At 40.2% G+C, this 14,466-nt stretch overlaps 1 protein-coding gene across 1 annotated transcript in view; it reads right to left on the bottom strand.

The window, feature by feature from the left end:
- Positions 1-14,466, bottom strand: part of LOC122791800 (low-density lipoprotein receptor-related protein 2-like) — a 1,119,352-nt gene that overhangs the window by 524,830 nt on the left and 580,056 nt on the right. Inside the window, exons 15-16 of the mRNA XM_044059752.1 lie at positions 11,359-11,478; positions 4,876-5,049 (exon numbers count right to left, since the gene is read on the bottom strand). Coding sequence (XP_043915687.1) covers positions 4,876-5,049; positions 11,359-11,478 — 294 coding nt within the window. The remainder of the gene's footprint in view (positions 1-4,875; positions 5,050-11,358; positions 11,479-14,466) is intronic.

Below are 14,466 nucleotides of genomic sequence, written 5' to 3'. Positions count from 1 at the left end.
CTATAGTGGGAAAAGCTGTGTAACCAACTGCAATGGGCATCTGTGGTGTGCAATATCCAAGACAGAACATGAAAGACTGCAGACTATGGTTCTAGATTTGGTCGTGTTGACTAATGTTGCCAAAAGGGGCATGGGTATTTGCAGTTATGTTGGGAGAGAACCTGTCTCACTAGACCTATGCCAGGAATCCATGCCAACAGTGGGAGGGGTGTATGTGCCCACTATAAACCCAGCAGTCCAGAGTCAATAAGCTACTAGTGCAGCCACTGCCCAGCTTGGGTTACCTGGGATCTCAGTTAAGCAAAAGCTGGATGCAAAATCAACCTGCCAAACTAATTGCTACACTTATTGCAGGTTCACTGACAGGATGAGGCTTGGAAGCAGATGATATGATGGTAAAGAGGTGGCAAGAACAGGCTAGAAATGCTGTGGGCTCCTCCCACACTTTGCAAGCAGGAACTAGCCAACAAGGCTCTACCATTGGCTCAGGCACTTCAGATGGCCTTCACTTACTCCTCTCTGGCCCTAATACACAGTGCTTTTACCTCAAGGTTGCCTTATTTCAAAAGTTTGCTTTGCCCTTTAAGCTACCTGACAACCACCATTACAGATATTACATTATACAGAGATATGTTTGCAGAACTAGCTCCTTCCTATATACTTAAAACCTCCAAGATGACCTTTCAAATATCCTTAACACCAACGAAAGCCATGCTTTTTGGAACAAAAGCAAGACAATTCCAAACTCTGCACACAAACTTTGAATAAAGTTAGTGCATTTAAATATAGAGGAGAATGTTACAACACTTAATATTCAATACCATTTATAACAGAATCTATTTGGGTCCAAAAAAATCTCATTTGAAACCCCAAAAACATTGGTAAGAAAAAACTGAATATGGACTCCTGATCACAGCTACTTCTCACCTTATGAATCTTTGTGAAGATCACCCACTCATTAAAACCACCACTGCTGCATCCTTTCTAAACCAAAGTGGTTACTAGTACATCTTTCTTCCAACAATTCTAATTGGGCACAATATACCCTTCCCCTCTGCTACCAGACTATAAAGACATTACAACTACAGCAGATCCACAAACCCTTCAAACCCAATCCCCCACCCAAAAAAAAATTCACACTATTGCCCTCGCAGTACTGCTCAAAAATGGTATTCCAATAACCCAAGAGTTGACCACCTTCAATGCATTGCAACTTGCATCTCTTTGCAGACTAGCCAATACCAGTTTTTTGATCCTTATTCCTTTCCAAGGGTGAGTTCCACAAAAGTCCCTTCTCATCCTTAATATACTACCAATGATTTTCCTTAACACTAACCTTGTTACTCTATTCAGATTCTGTTCTCTTGGTCCTACAACTGTATCACTCACTGCAAATTTTGTGTTTACTAACTGGCAGTAATTCATGTACTATTAATGCAACACTTGTACTCTTAATTACTTGCTACTCTCAGATTCTTACTACACAGTTCAAGCCTCATTTATTCTCTGCTAGATAAACCCTTGAAATGTTATTCGCTATCAACACTTACAAATCAAATGTCAAACAGAAACTTTAACCATTTTAGGTCAGCATTTTTCAATTTAATTGAATGCATAACAATGCTACTTGCTCTGGGTCAAACTTGAAATTGGTTCAGACATATCAGCACTCCACAACAGTTAAGCAGCATTAAACTTGTGGTATGATGGGAGAACCTCAGACAGCAACCTGAAAATGGGCCAAGATGGAGCCTCTGGAATCAAAATCCAGGATTTCATTTTTGACCAAGACCTAATTAGACTTTATCAAGATTACAGGAGACTGTCTTGGAAGGGGGTGTCTTGAGGAGGCTTGAAGAATTCAGTCAAGGATTATAGAAACTGTTCCTAAAAAATGAAATGGAACCGAAGTCACAAATGGTTAGGATGAAGTGAAATTTTTTAGAAAAGCACAAGCTCCTAAATTGAAAGCCAACGTAGTGCTTATGCAATTGAGTGATGGGTCTTTCAAGTTAATGGCAGCAACAAATGCTCACCAACAGGTAGAAAATGTCAACATTCATCTATATTCTCAATTGGACAGCTCCTGTTTCTTGGGAACCAGGAAACTCTTGGCACCATCTTACCATGTAGATTAAAAGGAGGAAGATATTTGTTTCATAGGTTACTAGGCTATTGGCCCAAGAACCATTTTAAGCCTAGCCAAGTTTACCCCAAATTTACAAAAATACTGTTGTAGTGTGTCAATGCACCAAGGAATTTTTTCTGTTATTACAGGCTTGTACACATCAAGCATTCATAGACTGCTCTTGTCCATTAAGGGCATAGGTACCAAACCAGAGGTAAATTTATTTCCCATCCACTAGTCTAATTTACTTTTCAGTTGGGTTAGGGATGAGCTTTAATGCACCTCGATGGAAAGCCTGCTCCAGGGAAAGGGTAATCATTGACGCACATACTTTGTGCATTGCTGTTAATGTTTCTGGAAAGTTTTTCCTTTGGACTGATGAAAATGTGGAATTCCCAGGTGGCCATTCCCAACAGAAGAAAAATGGCTAAATTAAAAAAAAGTATTTCATCAGCATATAGTCTTAACTGCACAAAACTGCCAGATGCAAGAGAATGCAGTAATCCTGCATTTGATCCCCACACCCTGCATTTATCTAATGCATGACAAAGCAAGTCACTTAAAATTACACACTTCACCTGGGTCATCCCTGAAAAAGGGACCATGTCCAGTGATGTTATCCACTGAACAAATTTCTTCTTGTGCCCCATGGTATATGTACACTGAAACTTTCCACAGCTTTCAATACAGCTTGGAAGTTCCTGTTTTCAATACATTACAGTTTTTTTTGTTTTATGGTAAAGCAGTATGTTCCTATTGCTAATGAGTGGCGTTAGCCTCAGACTGCATCCACAAGCTTCCATAGCTCACAGAATGCCTTAGGTCTGGTGTATGGACGCTTCTCTAGTCAGACCAGATGCGGGATGGGGCTTTCATCTTTTAGCAAGAACCTCAACCTATAAAGTCTAAAATCTCTTCATAATCTAATTCTGAAGAGAATCAGTATGGGGGCATATTGTAAGGCATGCTGTCCATCAGATGGAACATGTACCTACTACTCTCTCTAGCAACACCCAACATGCAATTGTGCCAGTCTGCAAAACTGTTGCTTCAGACATGGATTGCATAAAAGGTGTATTCAGTCACCTTGGTTAGGGAATTTTAACCTGTCCTAAGTTAGGTATGCATACAGTCCATTCACTGTTGACTTAAGTTTACCAGAGCATCAAGTGCAAATTAATGTGAAGATGAAGTATCATTGCTAAATAAATACTTCCCCCAATCTAGGTACTTAAGTTGGAAATTACAGTCCTGGAAAAGTCCCCATTCTTTTTTGCAGCAGAGGCCACACAGGGGCCACCATCTGAAAGCTGATCAATGCTTGGCCTATCAAGTTACCTTCCAAGCAGAGTATGGTCAAATAGAAACTGATAAATGGCATGGTGAAACCTATGACATGTGTTACAGAATATGCATTCCACCATCCTCGCATTACTCATCAGCAATAAAGCCCTTAAACTGGTAGGGGAACCCTTCAGAATGAGCTAAACAGGAACCTCACATAGTGGAAACACCAAAGTAGACAAGATAACTTAGTGGAACATCTCAAAATTCTGGTTCTGGAAAATGTTCATATACCACATCCATATCCACCTCTTGTTCCTAAATTTTCATAAAATACTTAAAACTGCTCCATCTTGCAGAGTAACCATGATCAACCTCTAAGATGGGAAATTTTAAGGCTAGAGCAGCCATAATTTCTGGTTAACTGAAGTCCAAAAAACAGCACCTAGAGAAACTTGCAAAACACAACACCCTTTCTTTCCCTAGAGGCTTGGATGAGGGAATCTGAGCATTTTGATAAAGCAGTGTTTCAGGGTGTGGTGGGGGGTTAAGGTAGATGAATGTCTCCCCACTGGCTCATATGTTTAGAGAACTCCAATAAAGGAACAAAGAATGACCTTACAGGTGATCAGTCAGCCACTGCTGGGTAGCATCTCTCATGTTAGAGATCGATGTAGGCCCAGTAGGCACTAAAGAGCTCAGTGGGGATGCTTAAAAGCATGCATATAGATAAAGCAGATAAAGCACATGGCATCTGACCCAAGAGTCTACTTTGCGCTCTTTGAAGACTTCCTATAAATGCTCCTTCCTTTGAAATTTTCGTGGACCATTTTGCCTAGGATAGAGATCTAATGAACTTGGAGTTTGAAATGCAGCTGTCTAGTTCCAACATACTAGATTACATTGGATTAGCAACTTACAGGGCAGTCCTAAAGGCAGACTCCCAAAGAGATTCTGAACTAAATTGTCTAAATTTAAGTCTGGGCAGTTAGATGAATGTCAACTGAAAATTTTATCCAAAGAGACTAAAAGAACACACCTTTTTCAAGTTAAAGGTCAAAACACCAATTTTGTAACATTTTTGGTGACAGCTGCACACACCCACCTGACATGATAGTTGGGAGAGTGCAATCAGACAGGAATGGAAGCAAATCAGAAATTACAAAAAGTTAGGTAGAGCTCTGATCTCTAGTCTTGAACCAGTGAATGAATGATGGGATTCATTGCTTAAATTGTTCCCCCAAAGAGTTCGAAAGGTGTGCCTAAGGACAAAAAGCAAAACCTTTCACATCACCAAGAATGCCTTTTGTTGAAGGATGGAATAGTGAAATCTTAAATCTATACATCTGTACTTCAGCACCTCCAAACTGGAGCTAGCGCCAATCCTGTGTTTATAAGTGCTTTGCCCAATTCTAACACGCATTAATATTTTAGAGGAACTAGAAATCTGAAGGTTTAAATACCTGGTTCATTGCAAAACTGGAAACAGTCTTCTTCGTCAGATCCATCTGGACAGTCCACTTCTCTATCACACCAGTAGTCTGGGTCAATACAGCTTTTTCCATCCTTACAATACAGATATGTTCTAGGGCAGAACACTCGCTGGGCAACAGTAGTTTCTTGGAAAGGCTCTACAACTAGAAATTAGAATCATTAAGCTATAGTTACTTTGCCTTGTTTACACACCATCATGCAATAGTATACTTTTTAGATTCTTGAAATCATATCCACAAAGCGATACATGAAAACAAGCTAACTGGTTCCTTTATGATCAGTCAGGTTACATCACCAGTGAAGGCAGTCGGGATTTGACCCTGTAATTTCAGTAGGGACCCCAAATACCATAAAGCCAAGTATGCTCTACTAAATATACTACCATCTCTATGCTTATGGAAGGGCTTGTACTCTGCCTGAGATCAGCATCTTCACAGCTGCAAGATGAGCTGTGTCAAGATGAATATAACCAAAAAGCTTTGTTGGATAAGTGGAGCTTACCAGAAAATATAGGTTCCCTAAAACATGTTAACAGTGGGCTAGCCAAACCAATCTACTGTTTTTAGACATATGCAGATTAAACACCAAGTAATAGTTTTTCAGGTAAACACTGGTGGTTATGACAGACTGTATACTAAACAAAATTAAAATCTGCATTGCAAAGACTTGGCAAATCTATACCTGCCTTTCAAAGGTACAAAAATGATTGCACCACCTACTCTGTGTGAATAGTTGCATCGAAAAGAGCTTGAAAAAAACAGCTTCACTTTTAAAAATAAAGTTACCAAAGGTAAAAAGTTAAAACCCAAAGTTCATGGGCTCAGTCACTGCCCCAATTTAGCAGTTATTTTAAGACTGCAACTTAAGCATATGTGAATGATGGCAAAATTCTGTATTAGAAAGAATGAGCGGTACCTTTGCAAGATGACCGAATACCTTCCAGTGTGCACATCTAGGGGAAGGGGGGGTGGTCTCCTGCTGCTACCATGCAGACAGTGGCTTGCAAGTTCACAATGGAACAAAAACTTTTGCGGGAAACAGCCTGGCAACCTGAAGCTGAAAATGGTAACTGAAGTGTGCTTGGAAGCACACATGCAAGAAGTTCAGTGGTGTAAAATCTTGCCATAACAGTACACGCACTCCTCTGTTGCAGTATTCACATAAGGCATCACCTGAAAGATTATCCCAGCATCTGGCCAGTATACCAAAGCCTTCAGCTCTTACAGGTGGTGTACATCACATGCATGCTCCCTGCATATGACAGGGCATAAAGGTGAGATATGGACACACTGAATTAAAAAAACCCTGAATGACAGATGGGAAAACATGCATTCAGAAGAAAAATAAAGGGCCCCTTGGCCATAAGGGCAACTAGAACACACGGCAACAGTCAGGACAAAGAAGGGGGTACTGAATGCTACAACAGTGAAGAGGACATCTACTGTTATGGTAAGTAGTTATACAACTGTTCCATGATCTTCCATAACAGTCACAGTATTCCTTACATAAGGGAGTAGAAGAACTTTAGGATTCCTGGGGTGGGGCAAAGAGGAACCTTCCATAAGCCCATGTAGGATGGCCCTGGAAGAGCCTTGCCCTGGAAACATCCAATTTGCATGTTTACTGAAAGTATGAAGAGGATCAAGTAGCTTCACCTATAGAATTTGTATCCAGACCACCGAAAGGCACCAGAAGTCAAATGCCCTAGTTGAACGTACCTTCACAGATGAGGAAAGGCATTTGCCATGAAAGTAAAAAGAAATGGCCCTAGAAATCTAGGAGTAGATGGCTCGCTTAGAAACAGCCAAATCCAAAGTCCTGGGATGAAAAAAAGCTGCTCAGATTTGAGAAAAACTCAAGTCTTATCTAAATATCCGAGCTGTCTATGCAAATCCAAGGTGTGAAGAATTTTCGCAGAAGACTGCAGAGAAGGAAAAAAAGGGGGATGAATAGACTGATTAAGAGAACACATTGACCACCTTGGGCACAATAATTACTATGAAGAGCCACACTGTCTCTATGGGAAACATAAGGAGGAATGTCTACAAGAGCCTGAGATTCAGACACCTGTTTTTGGCTGTTACTTCAGCCAAGAGGAATTGTCTTCCAAATACAAAATTGCAAGGAAGCAGGCTCAAAAGGAGCTTGGATTAAATTTTCAAGGACAAAACTGAGGTCCCAAGACAGCAGAAAGTTTCTTGGAAGGCCCAATATGAACACCTTTAAGGAATTGCTTGACCTCAAATAAAGTCAAGTTGATTTAAAGGCAGACAAGTAGAAACTAACAGGTGAGCTTTCACTGAAAAATATTCCAAACCCAGCATGGAGCAGATCACACGAGGGAACTACAGGAACCACCACTCAAGATCCTGATGGTGAGAGGGACAGACTTTTTTGCATTTGACATTCATGATTTACTGGTCTCCTGCAGAGGGTCTATATTATGCAGTCAAACTAAACGTAGACTACCCTTTCATCCACACATGTCGAGCTTGCACTTGAACGAATGGCAACATTGATTTTCCAAGGGAAAAAAAATCTGTTAGCAGTTATATTAAATCTGCCCTTTTCCCCACTGCAGTGCGATCTCATAGTTAGTACACTTAGTTAGGACATTAGGGGGTATGGGGGCTAAGCCCCCTGCTTCATAATGTGTTGTGTCATGCATAGTTGGCCTACCATTTTTCCCTTGGAAAAAAATCAATGTGGCCATTCGTTCAAGTGCAGGTTTGACACGTGTCGATGAAAGGGTAGTTTATGTTTAGTTCGTTCGACTACACAATAGACCCTCCTGCAGAACCCAAAGCATTTCCTCAGAAAAGAGATGCCCAAAGGGGATCAAAACCTTATCACCCACAATATCATTTGAAGAGTGGAAATTTGAGGATGGCCAACAGACCACTTTTGTCTTGTGAGATCTACCCAGTGAGTTAACTTTATTCTCACTTGGCCAGGGCCAAAAGAGGAACCACTGCTTTCTGGCCCAAAAGGGAGTCACTAGCAAGATTTTGGAACAGTCCCACCTAATCTTGAGCAGGACTCATGGTAACAGAGAAAGGGGGGGAACATTTACAGAAACATCCCCCCTTCCAAGGAAAAAGGACAGGGCGTTCATTTTCCAAGCCCAAGGACTATGAAACAGAAGAGGAAGTTATCTGTTCAGAGGGGAGGCAAACAGATTTACCCATGGAATACCCTACCAATGGACAATATCCAAGAACCCATCTATGAAGCATCCATTAGTGGACTTGCATGCTGTACCTGCTCAGTCTACCACTAGACTGTGTGCTGAAGGAATGTAAACTGCCTGAAGAGTCACTTGATACTGAACAGCTGGTCTGCAGACAGGACTTTGTGTACCCTTGCTTGTTGACATACCATATCTCACTGTGGTATTGTCCATGAAAATGGAAGATCACAGTACAGGATGGAATGAAAGGCTTGCACAGCTAAAAACAGAGTTCATCTCCTTTATGATGTGATCTGACCTCTGAGGCTAGAAAATCTGAATTTTTGGGGGGCCACAGGAAGCAACCCCATCCCATGTCGGAGGCATCTCAAAGAGCTCCTGAGTGGGAACTGGAGCCTGAAAATGAAGCCCTGGTTTGTGAGAATGCTGACAAATCTATCACTGAAGTTAGTTTGAGAGAGGAGAAACTGTATCTGAATTCCAGGGGGGTGGCAATGTTGAAACCACACTGAATTGAAGTACCACTGAAGTTTCCTCATATGGAGCCTGGTGAAAGGGAGCATGGGAATGGTGGAAGGTAATGAACCCTGAGAAATTCCTACTAAACCAATTTGCTCTTCCTGTTCTAACTTGCAGTTTTGGGGTGACTGACTCCAAAAGGAATAGGGTAAGTTGGACAGGAAGAAAAAATTCACACTTTAAATTACAGAAATCAGTGTATACCAAAACTATATATTCTCTCTGGAGGTGGTATGGGCCTCCTCAAAATTAAATATGCATTTATCTGCAGTTGTGGGGCTAAATACATATATGCTGACCTCATCAGATCCAAACAGTGAAAGTTTGGAAACATGAGGAGAGAAAGCCTAGGACAGCCTCTCTGCATAGTTTAGCAGACATTCTGGTGTCAAGTGGGATTGGAAACCAAACCAGAAGTAGACAAATCAGACAGGAACTGAAAGTACAAAAATATACGGATAAGAATCAAAGAAAAAAATATGGAAAAATGCATATACTGTGGCAAGTAGAGACCTCCTGGAACAACCTCATGTCCATTATGATTTGATGTAGAAATGGTTACGGAGTGGCAAGTTGAAATCAAAAGAAATAGAAGCCCTGGATAGTGGACTATGCTATGTACACTGATTTACAAAGTCAATTGAATGTGTGAGAGAAAGGCAAATGTAGGTTCTGCAAAAGAACTGTAAACAGTCATTTTGTTGTTGGGTGTAATACACGTGCTAGAGGGCTTATACACTGAAAAACAGTGGCAAGATCATTTCATTGGGAACTGTCCAAGCACTACAATACAGACGTTGATGAAAATTATTGGAAACTAACCACAAAGCATTAGACAGAATGAAGTGTACATCACATGGCATCCCAGTTCACCTATTACCAACAGCTCCAAAAACAGATGTGGGAAAACTAGATCTAGTAGTCCATGAAAAAAGACAATTAGCACTGATCACTGAAATTGCTATACCTAGTGATGTGCATACATAGATGTCAAAATATCAGGATTTTCAAGCAGAAACAAGAGCTGTGGGGGGGGGATGCCCAGATATCTCCAGCAGCAGTAGGAACAATGGGTCTAAGCTACAGTCCTATTTAAATAGGTTACCAATACACGTAATGTAGTCTGAAATTCAGGAGTCAATTCTAAGCACATTGGAGCACTTTTGGCTAACAAATGGAAAAAATATTAATTTCATTAACTTTCTATAACCAGACTTAGGAATGGGGTCCATTCCAGTCAATATTTGAAACCCAAAAGACTTGGAAAAATTAAAACTGAGGTAAGGAGGAGGAGTTGCCCCATTCCTTCCCCTCCACATTTGGCTCCATCACCACATGGGCTGCTAATTCATACGAGCGACAGCCTAGGCTCTATCCTATAAGCCACAGAACTAGGCATGCAGCATGGTTTGGGTACAATACCCAAATAATATGGATGCATTTGCATATCCCAGCACAGCAAAACAGAACTAGAGTCCAGTTTGTGTTGAGTTTTCCTTTGGAAAGCAACAAAAAACAGCATACATGTTTTGACAAGGTCCCCATAGCTTCAAGTATCACCCCATTCCAACCCAAAATACATTGATCAGTCTGACAGAGACATTTAACAAAATTACCCCTTTCACAAGATGCTGTCAAAACGTTTGCTCGTCATACCCATACAAAATCTGTTTGCCTTTACTCAAAACAGCGGAGCACTACCACATGCAACTAAAATACTAATTAAAAAGGCAATACATTAAATAGTATCTTTACAAATAGAGGAGCAAACTAGAAATTAAATTTCTGGGAATGAAACATACAGAATTTTCAAGAGGAACAGAGGTTAAGGGAAGGCTGGAATTTAGGAGAGTGAATGGTTGCTAAAAAAAACGTAGAATGCATGAAAATGTAAAATGTTTGATATGGCTTGCTGTCTGGTATGGAAACTAGCTATTGGCTGAATTTGAAGTGCATCATTCTTAACTGAACTACGGAAACAAAGACCTACCCTGCAAGATGAGTAGTTAGCAAAATGGTAATTGAACATGCAAGGGTGCAAAATCAGTAACATTAAGTGGTTGCTGTAAGTTTCAATACTAGCAAAACCATTTAAACCACTCAGTTCATTTATGAATCAACTCCCCAAAAAAACTGACTTAATTTGTTAAGTACTTTTGATTCACTGAGGGAACGTGGCAGCTTGTCATACAGAGGCAGCAGGAAATTATACTGCATAATCAACCATATGTCAGATGCCGCAATAAATGCCTATAGGTATAGATTATAAAAATTGCTTGAGCTTATGAGACCAAGCTTGCAAAAGTGGGTATGGTACCCCAACATTCACATCAAAATCTAAAAAGAAAATTACAGTAGACAATGCTGTAAAAGTTTAAAATTCTAGGCCACTGGGAAAAGTGCAAGGTGCCCATTTGGATCTACTTAATTGGCTCTGAGGTACTGTAGCTGAAGGAATAAATGCTAGTCATCTTTACTGCTTTGTAAAGAATGGGGCATCTGTTGCATTAACTGCTGGCACATCTGGTGTCATGTTATCCATGTCCCTACATATTTGATGCCAGAGACATGGACAACATTCCTACACAATTAGTGACAGCCAGAGGCATTATAACAGATGCAAAGAAAACTGAACAGGTGTCAGGACTTATCTTGGGTACCAGGCATTGCTTAAATTCCTATTAATCTTAGGGCGACTGGTTTCCTAAACTGATATTTAACTGTGGAACAGTACTAAACTTACCTACAGAACAGTCAAATGCCCCATCTGGGCAAAGGCAAGTGACTTGACCTTCAGGATCCGGTATGCAGATTTCATCCTCAGAGCACCCTCCATTTGCAACATTGCATTGCGAATTCACCCCTGAAAATAAAGAGCACTTTTCAAATTGCAGACATTTGTAAGAGTAATTTCACATTTGCAAAAAATCTGATACATGCATACATATGGATTTATGAATATTTTGCTTTACTGGTACCAAATTCAGCTTACACTGACTTGAAATTACAAACACCCCAAAGTAGATTCGCAGCTGTATAGTACCAACAGTTGGGGGTCAAAAGCATTAGCATGTGCACTGCAGTCAATAAGATAGTTGTAACAAAGGCTTTAAACATGACTTCTCAAACCTCGTTACTGTCCATTCTTCACAGGTATGGGATACTGGTATAACTTCTGGACCTCGATTTGTAACTAGGCATCAGATTTTCTTTTACAAGTAGGGAAGCATGTCATGTTGCATTCTGTATTATCAGATGGCTTAGTTTCTGTGCAGTTTATGCAGAACATGAAACCATTTTCACTTTTAGGCAGAGAATGGGAAAAAGGATAGTCGGACATCCCAGCTTTTTAGCCTAGTGAGATGAATCCCTGCTTAAAACAGTGTGAGAAATGGATCAAGTTTTGAAAGGGTCCAGCAGGGGTTGAAATAGTTTTGTAGGGTCACCTATTCCAGGGCACAAAATGAAAGTGCTATTCATTTAATTGGTCTCGTGTAAATTAAGGATTGCATAATACCAACGGTCTGGTAGAGGAAAGAGAACGCTATGTTCCCAAACTATTAATAGTATCCATTAGTGGCATACTTTTGGCAAGAACAAATACAGGTAGTGGAACAGGATACCTTGCAGTGATGTAGTACTCAACTACGTAATATAGGATTATGGATTTTAGAAATGCTTCTACAACACGCACCTTATTCAGGCAGAACAGTGTCATGCAGCTCCCCAGTTTGAGGACAATTAGGATTCCAGTTTGACATTATCAATGGTCTTCAGAAAGAGCTCCAGTCTGGGAGTTAAAACAGGCAGTTTGGATAAAGACATCCTTCTTGGCACTATCCAGAAAAAAGGTACAGGCAGGTTGCTGAGAATGGTATTCAGTGCAGACAGAACCCCCTGGCAAATGTATGAACGGGCTGAAGACAGATAAGAGGGTCCCAGTGGTCAAAGAAAAACAACGTTACCTACAGATGACTGCAAAATAGTTACTGTCCAATGACCATCTAGATTGTAAATGCCTTGTGGCTTGGTCTAAGCTTGCATGAGATTCGCAGACCATTTGAGGCAATTCCACAGCACCTCAAAGTATACAAAAATGAAATACAGAAAGCAGAACAGATTCTCATGCACAAGTAAAATGTTAAGTTTTGATGTTAAGTTTTGAAAAAATCACAAGTTGAATAATCTGCGTCAGTGCAGACACTACAAATCGCTACAAATAAAGTTGGAAGTTTATGGATGTATGACCATAAATATTCAGTTATTCAGATGGATCCTCAACTTTACACAATGCTTGCATTCCAGTCTGGGGAAGAAAGCCAAACTTGCCAATAGTACATTTTAACAAGCTGCATAGTATACAGTAATGGTTTAAAGCTACACCAAGGAGTCAGTGGTCAAAAACTTTTGCAGCAGTTAAAGTTAGCCCTTTGAGAGGTTACACTTACAAAACTTCCAAGAAGCCAGTTAGGGAATACAATACTTTGTTAGGAATTGCTTGGTATTCAAAGCAAGGGGAAGGTCAGAGTTTAGGCAGTAGACTAGTTTTTGAAGTTACCAATGCTTATTCAAAGGTTTTCTAAAAAAACTTTGCATTTCTTCATGTGCCAAGTCATGCTGCTGGTTTAATAAAATAACCAGAGAGGTAGTTTTACTTGTTTAGAGTACAACTGAGTACCAAGTTGGCACACATTTAAGTAAACTGATGGTGCTTTTCAGCAAGAATTGGACTGTCAAAACAAAATACTTTTCTGCATGCTTCATGGAATCAACTGAGGCATTAAGTGATTCTATAGAAAAGGCCACTGATACCAACTCTAACTTGATTACTGGGGCACATTATGCAAAAGGCTCAAGGTGACTACAATCAAAAATGGGATTTTCAGGAGGAGACGCGGAGGGGAGCAAGACCGAAGCAAGGCTCTCTATCTTCAAACAATCGGTCCAACAGGAACAAGAAGTGGATGTAGCAGCCATGTGGCCTTCCTGCGGTGTTCTACTTGAACATGCAAGTGACCCTGGTGTCCATACTATTACTTTTATTGACATGAGCCACATTAGTGATATAAACACTTCTTTGCTACCAGTTTAGATTTAAGCATAATTCAGGACTCTCCCCCTGGTTCCTCACATGCCTTGACAGTTGTAGAAGAGGATTTATCTGATTTACCTAAACCAACTTGTGGTCCAGTCTTAATTTGTAACAGATTACGTGATTTCAAAATCTACAATTACTCAAGTTCTACTATCACTGTGGACATGGCTGACTTGTTGGCAAAAGGAGCTACTTTTGTCCCTACACAGAATTTAGACCTGGTTAGAACTATCATTGATTTTAAACTTTGTTAGGAAGTTGAACCTTGTGTTGCTATTGGGTAAATCTACACATGTCATTGATCCTTTATATGTTCAGAGTACTTTTAATCCACCACTTAATCCGGTGTTGCAACTGTTCGAGCAAGTGTGTGAACTTGATATACGTCAGTTAGTTTGGTCCAATAGATATAAACCCAGTAAATTGGCCAAGTCAAACATTACTAGTGATGAAAGGGATTTTTTGACTTATCAAATCTCAAAAAATCAGGATATGCAAACCTAAGGGTGGGGATCTTGCCATTTTTGACTCAAGTGATTACACCTCACGTATGCTTGAACTTCTTAACACTTCAGCTTATCAGATAAGTTCTCGATCTGAAGTTAATGGCGCATACCAGTTAATCAACTCGACCCTCAGGGACCTGTTTATTGATGGTAGAATAGACCAGAAAACATTCAATTACCTTTCTATAGTTTACCCACGCTACCCATACATGTTTGGCATACCTAAATTGCATAAGAACCTTGTTGACCC

This window comes from Protopterus annectens, chromosome 17.part0 (genome assembly GCF_019279795.1).
Source record: "Protopterus annectens isolate FY-2018-M chromosome 17.part0, PAN1.0, whole genome shotgun sequence".
NCBI lineage: Eukaryota > Metazoa > Chordata > Ceratodontiformes > Protopteridae > Protopterus > Protopterus annectens.
Note: the sequence above shows the minus strand (reverse complement) of the source record. Positions and strands in the feature narration are given on the sequence as shown.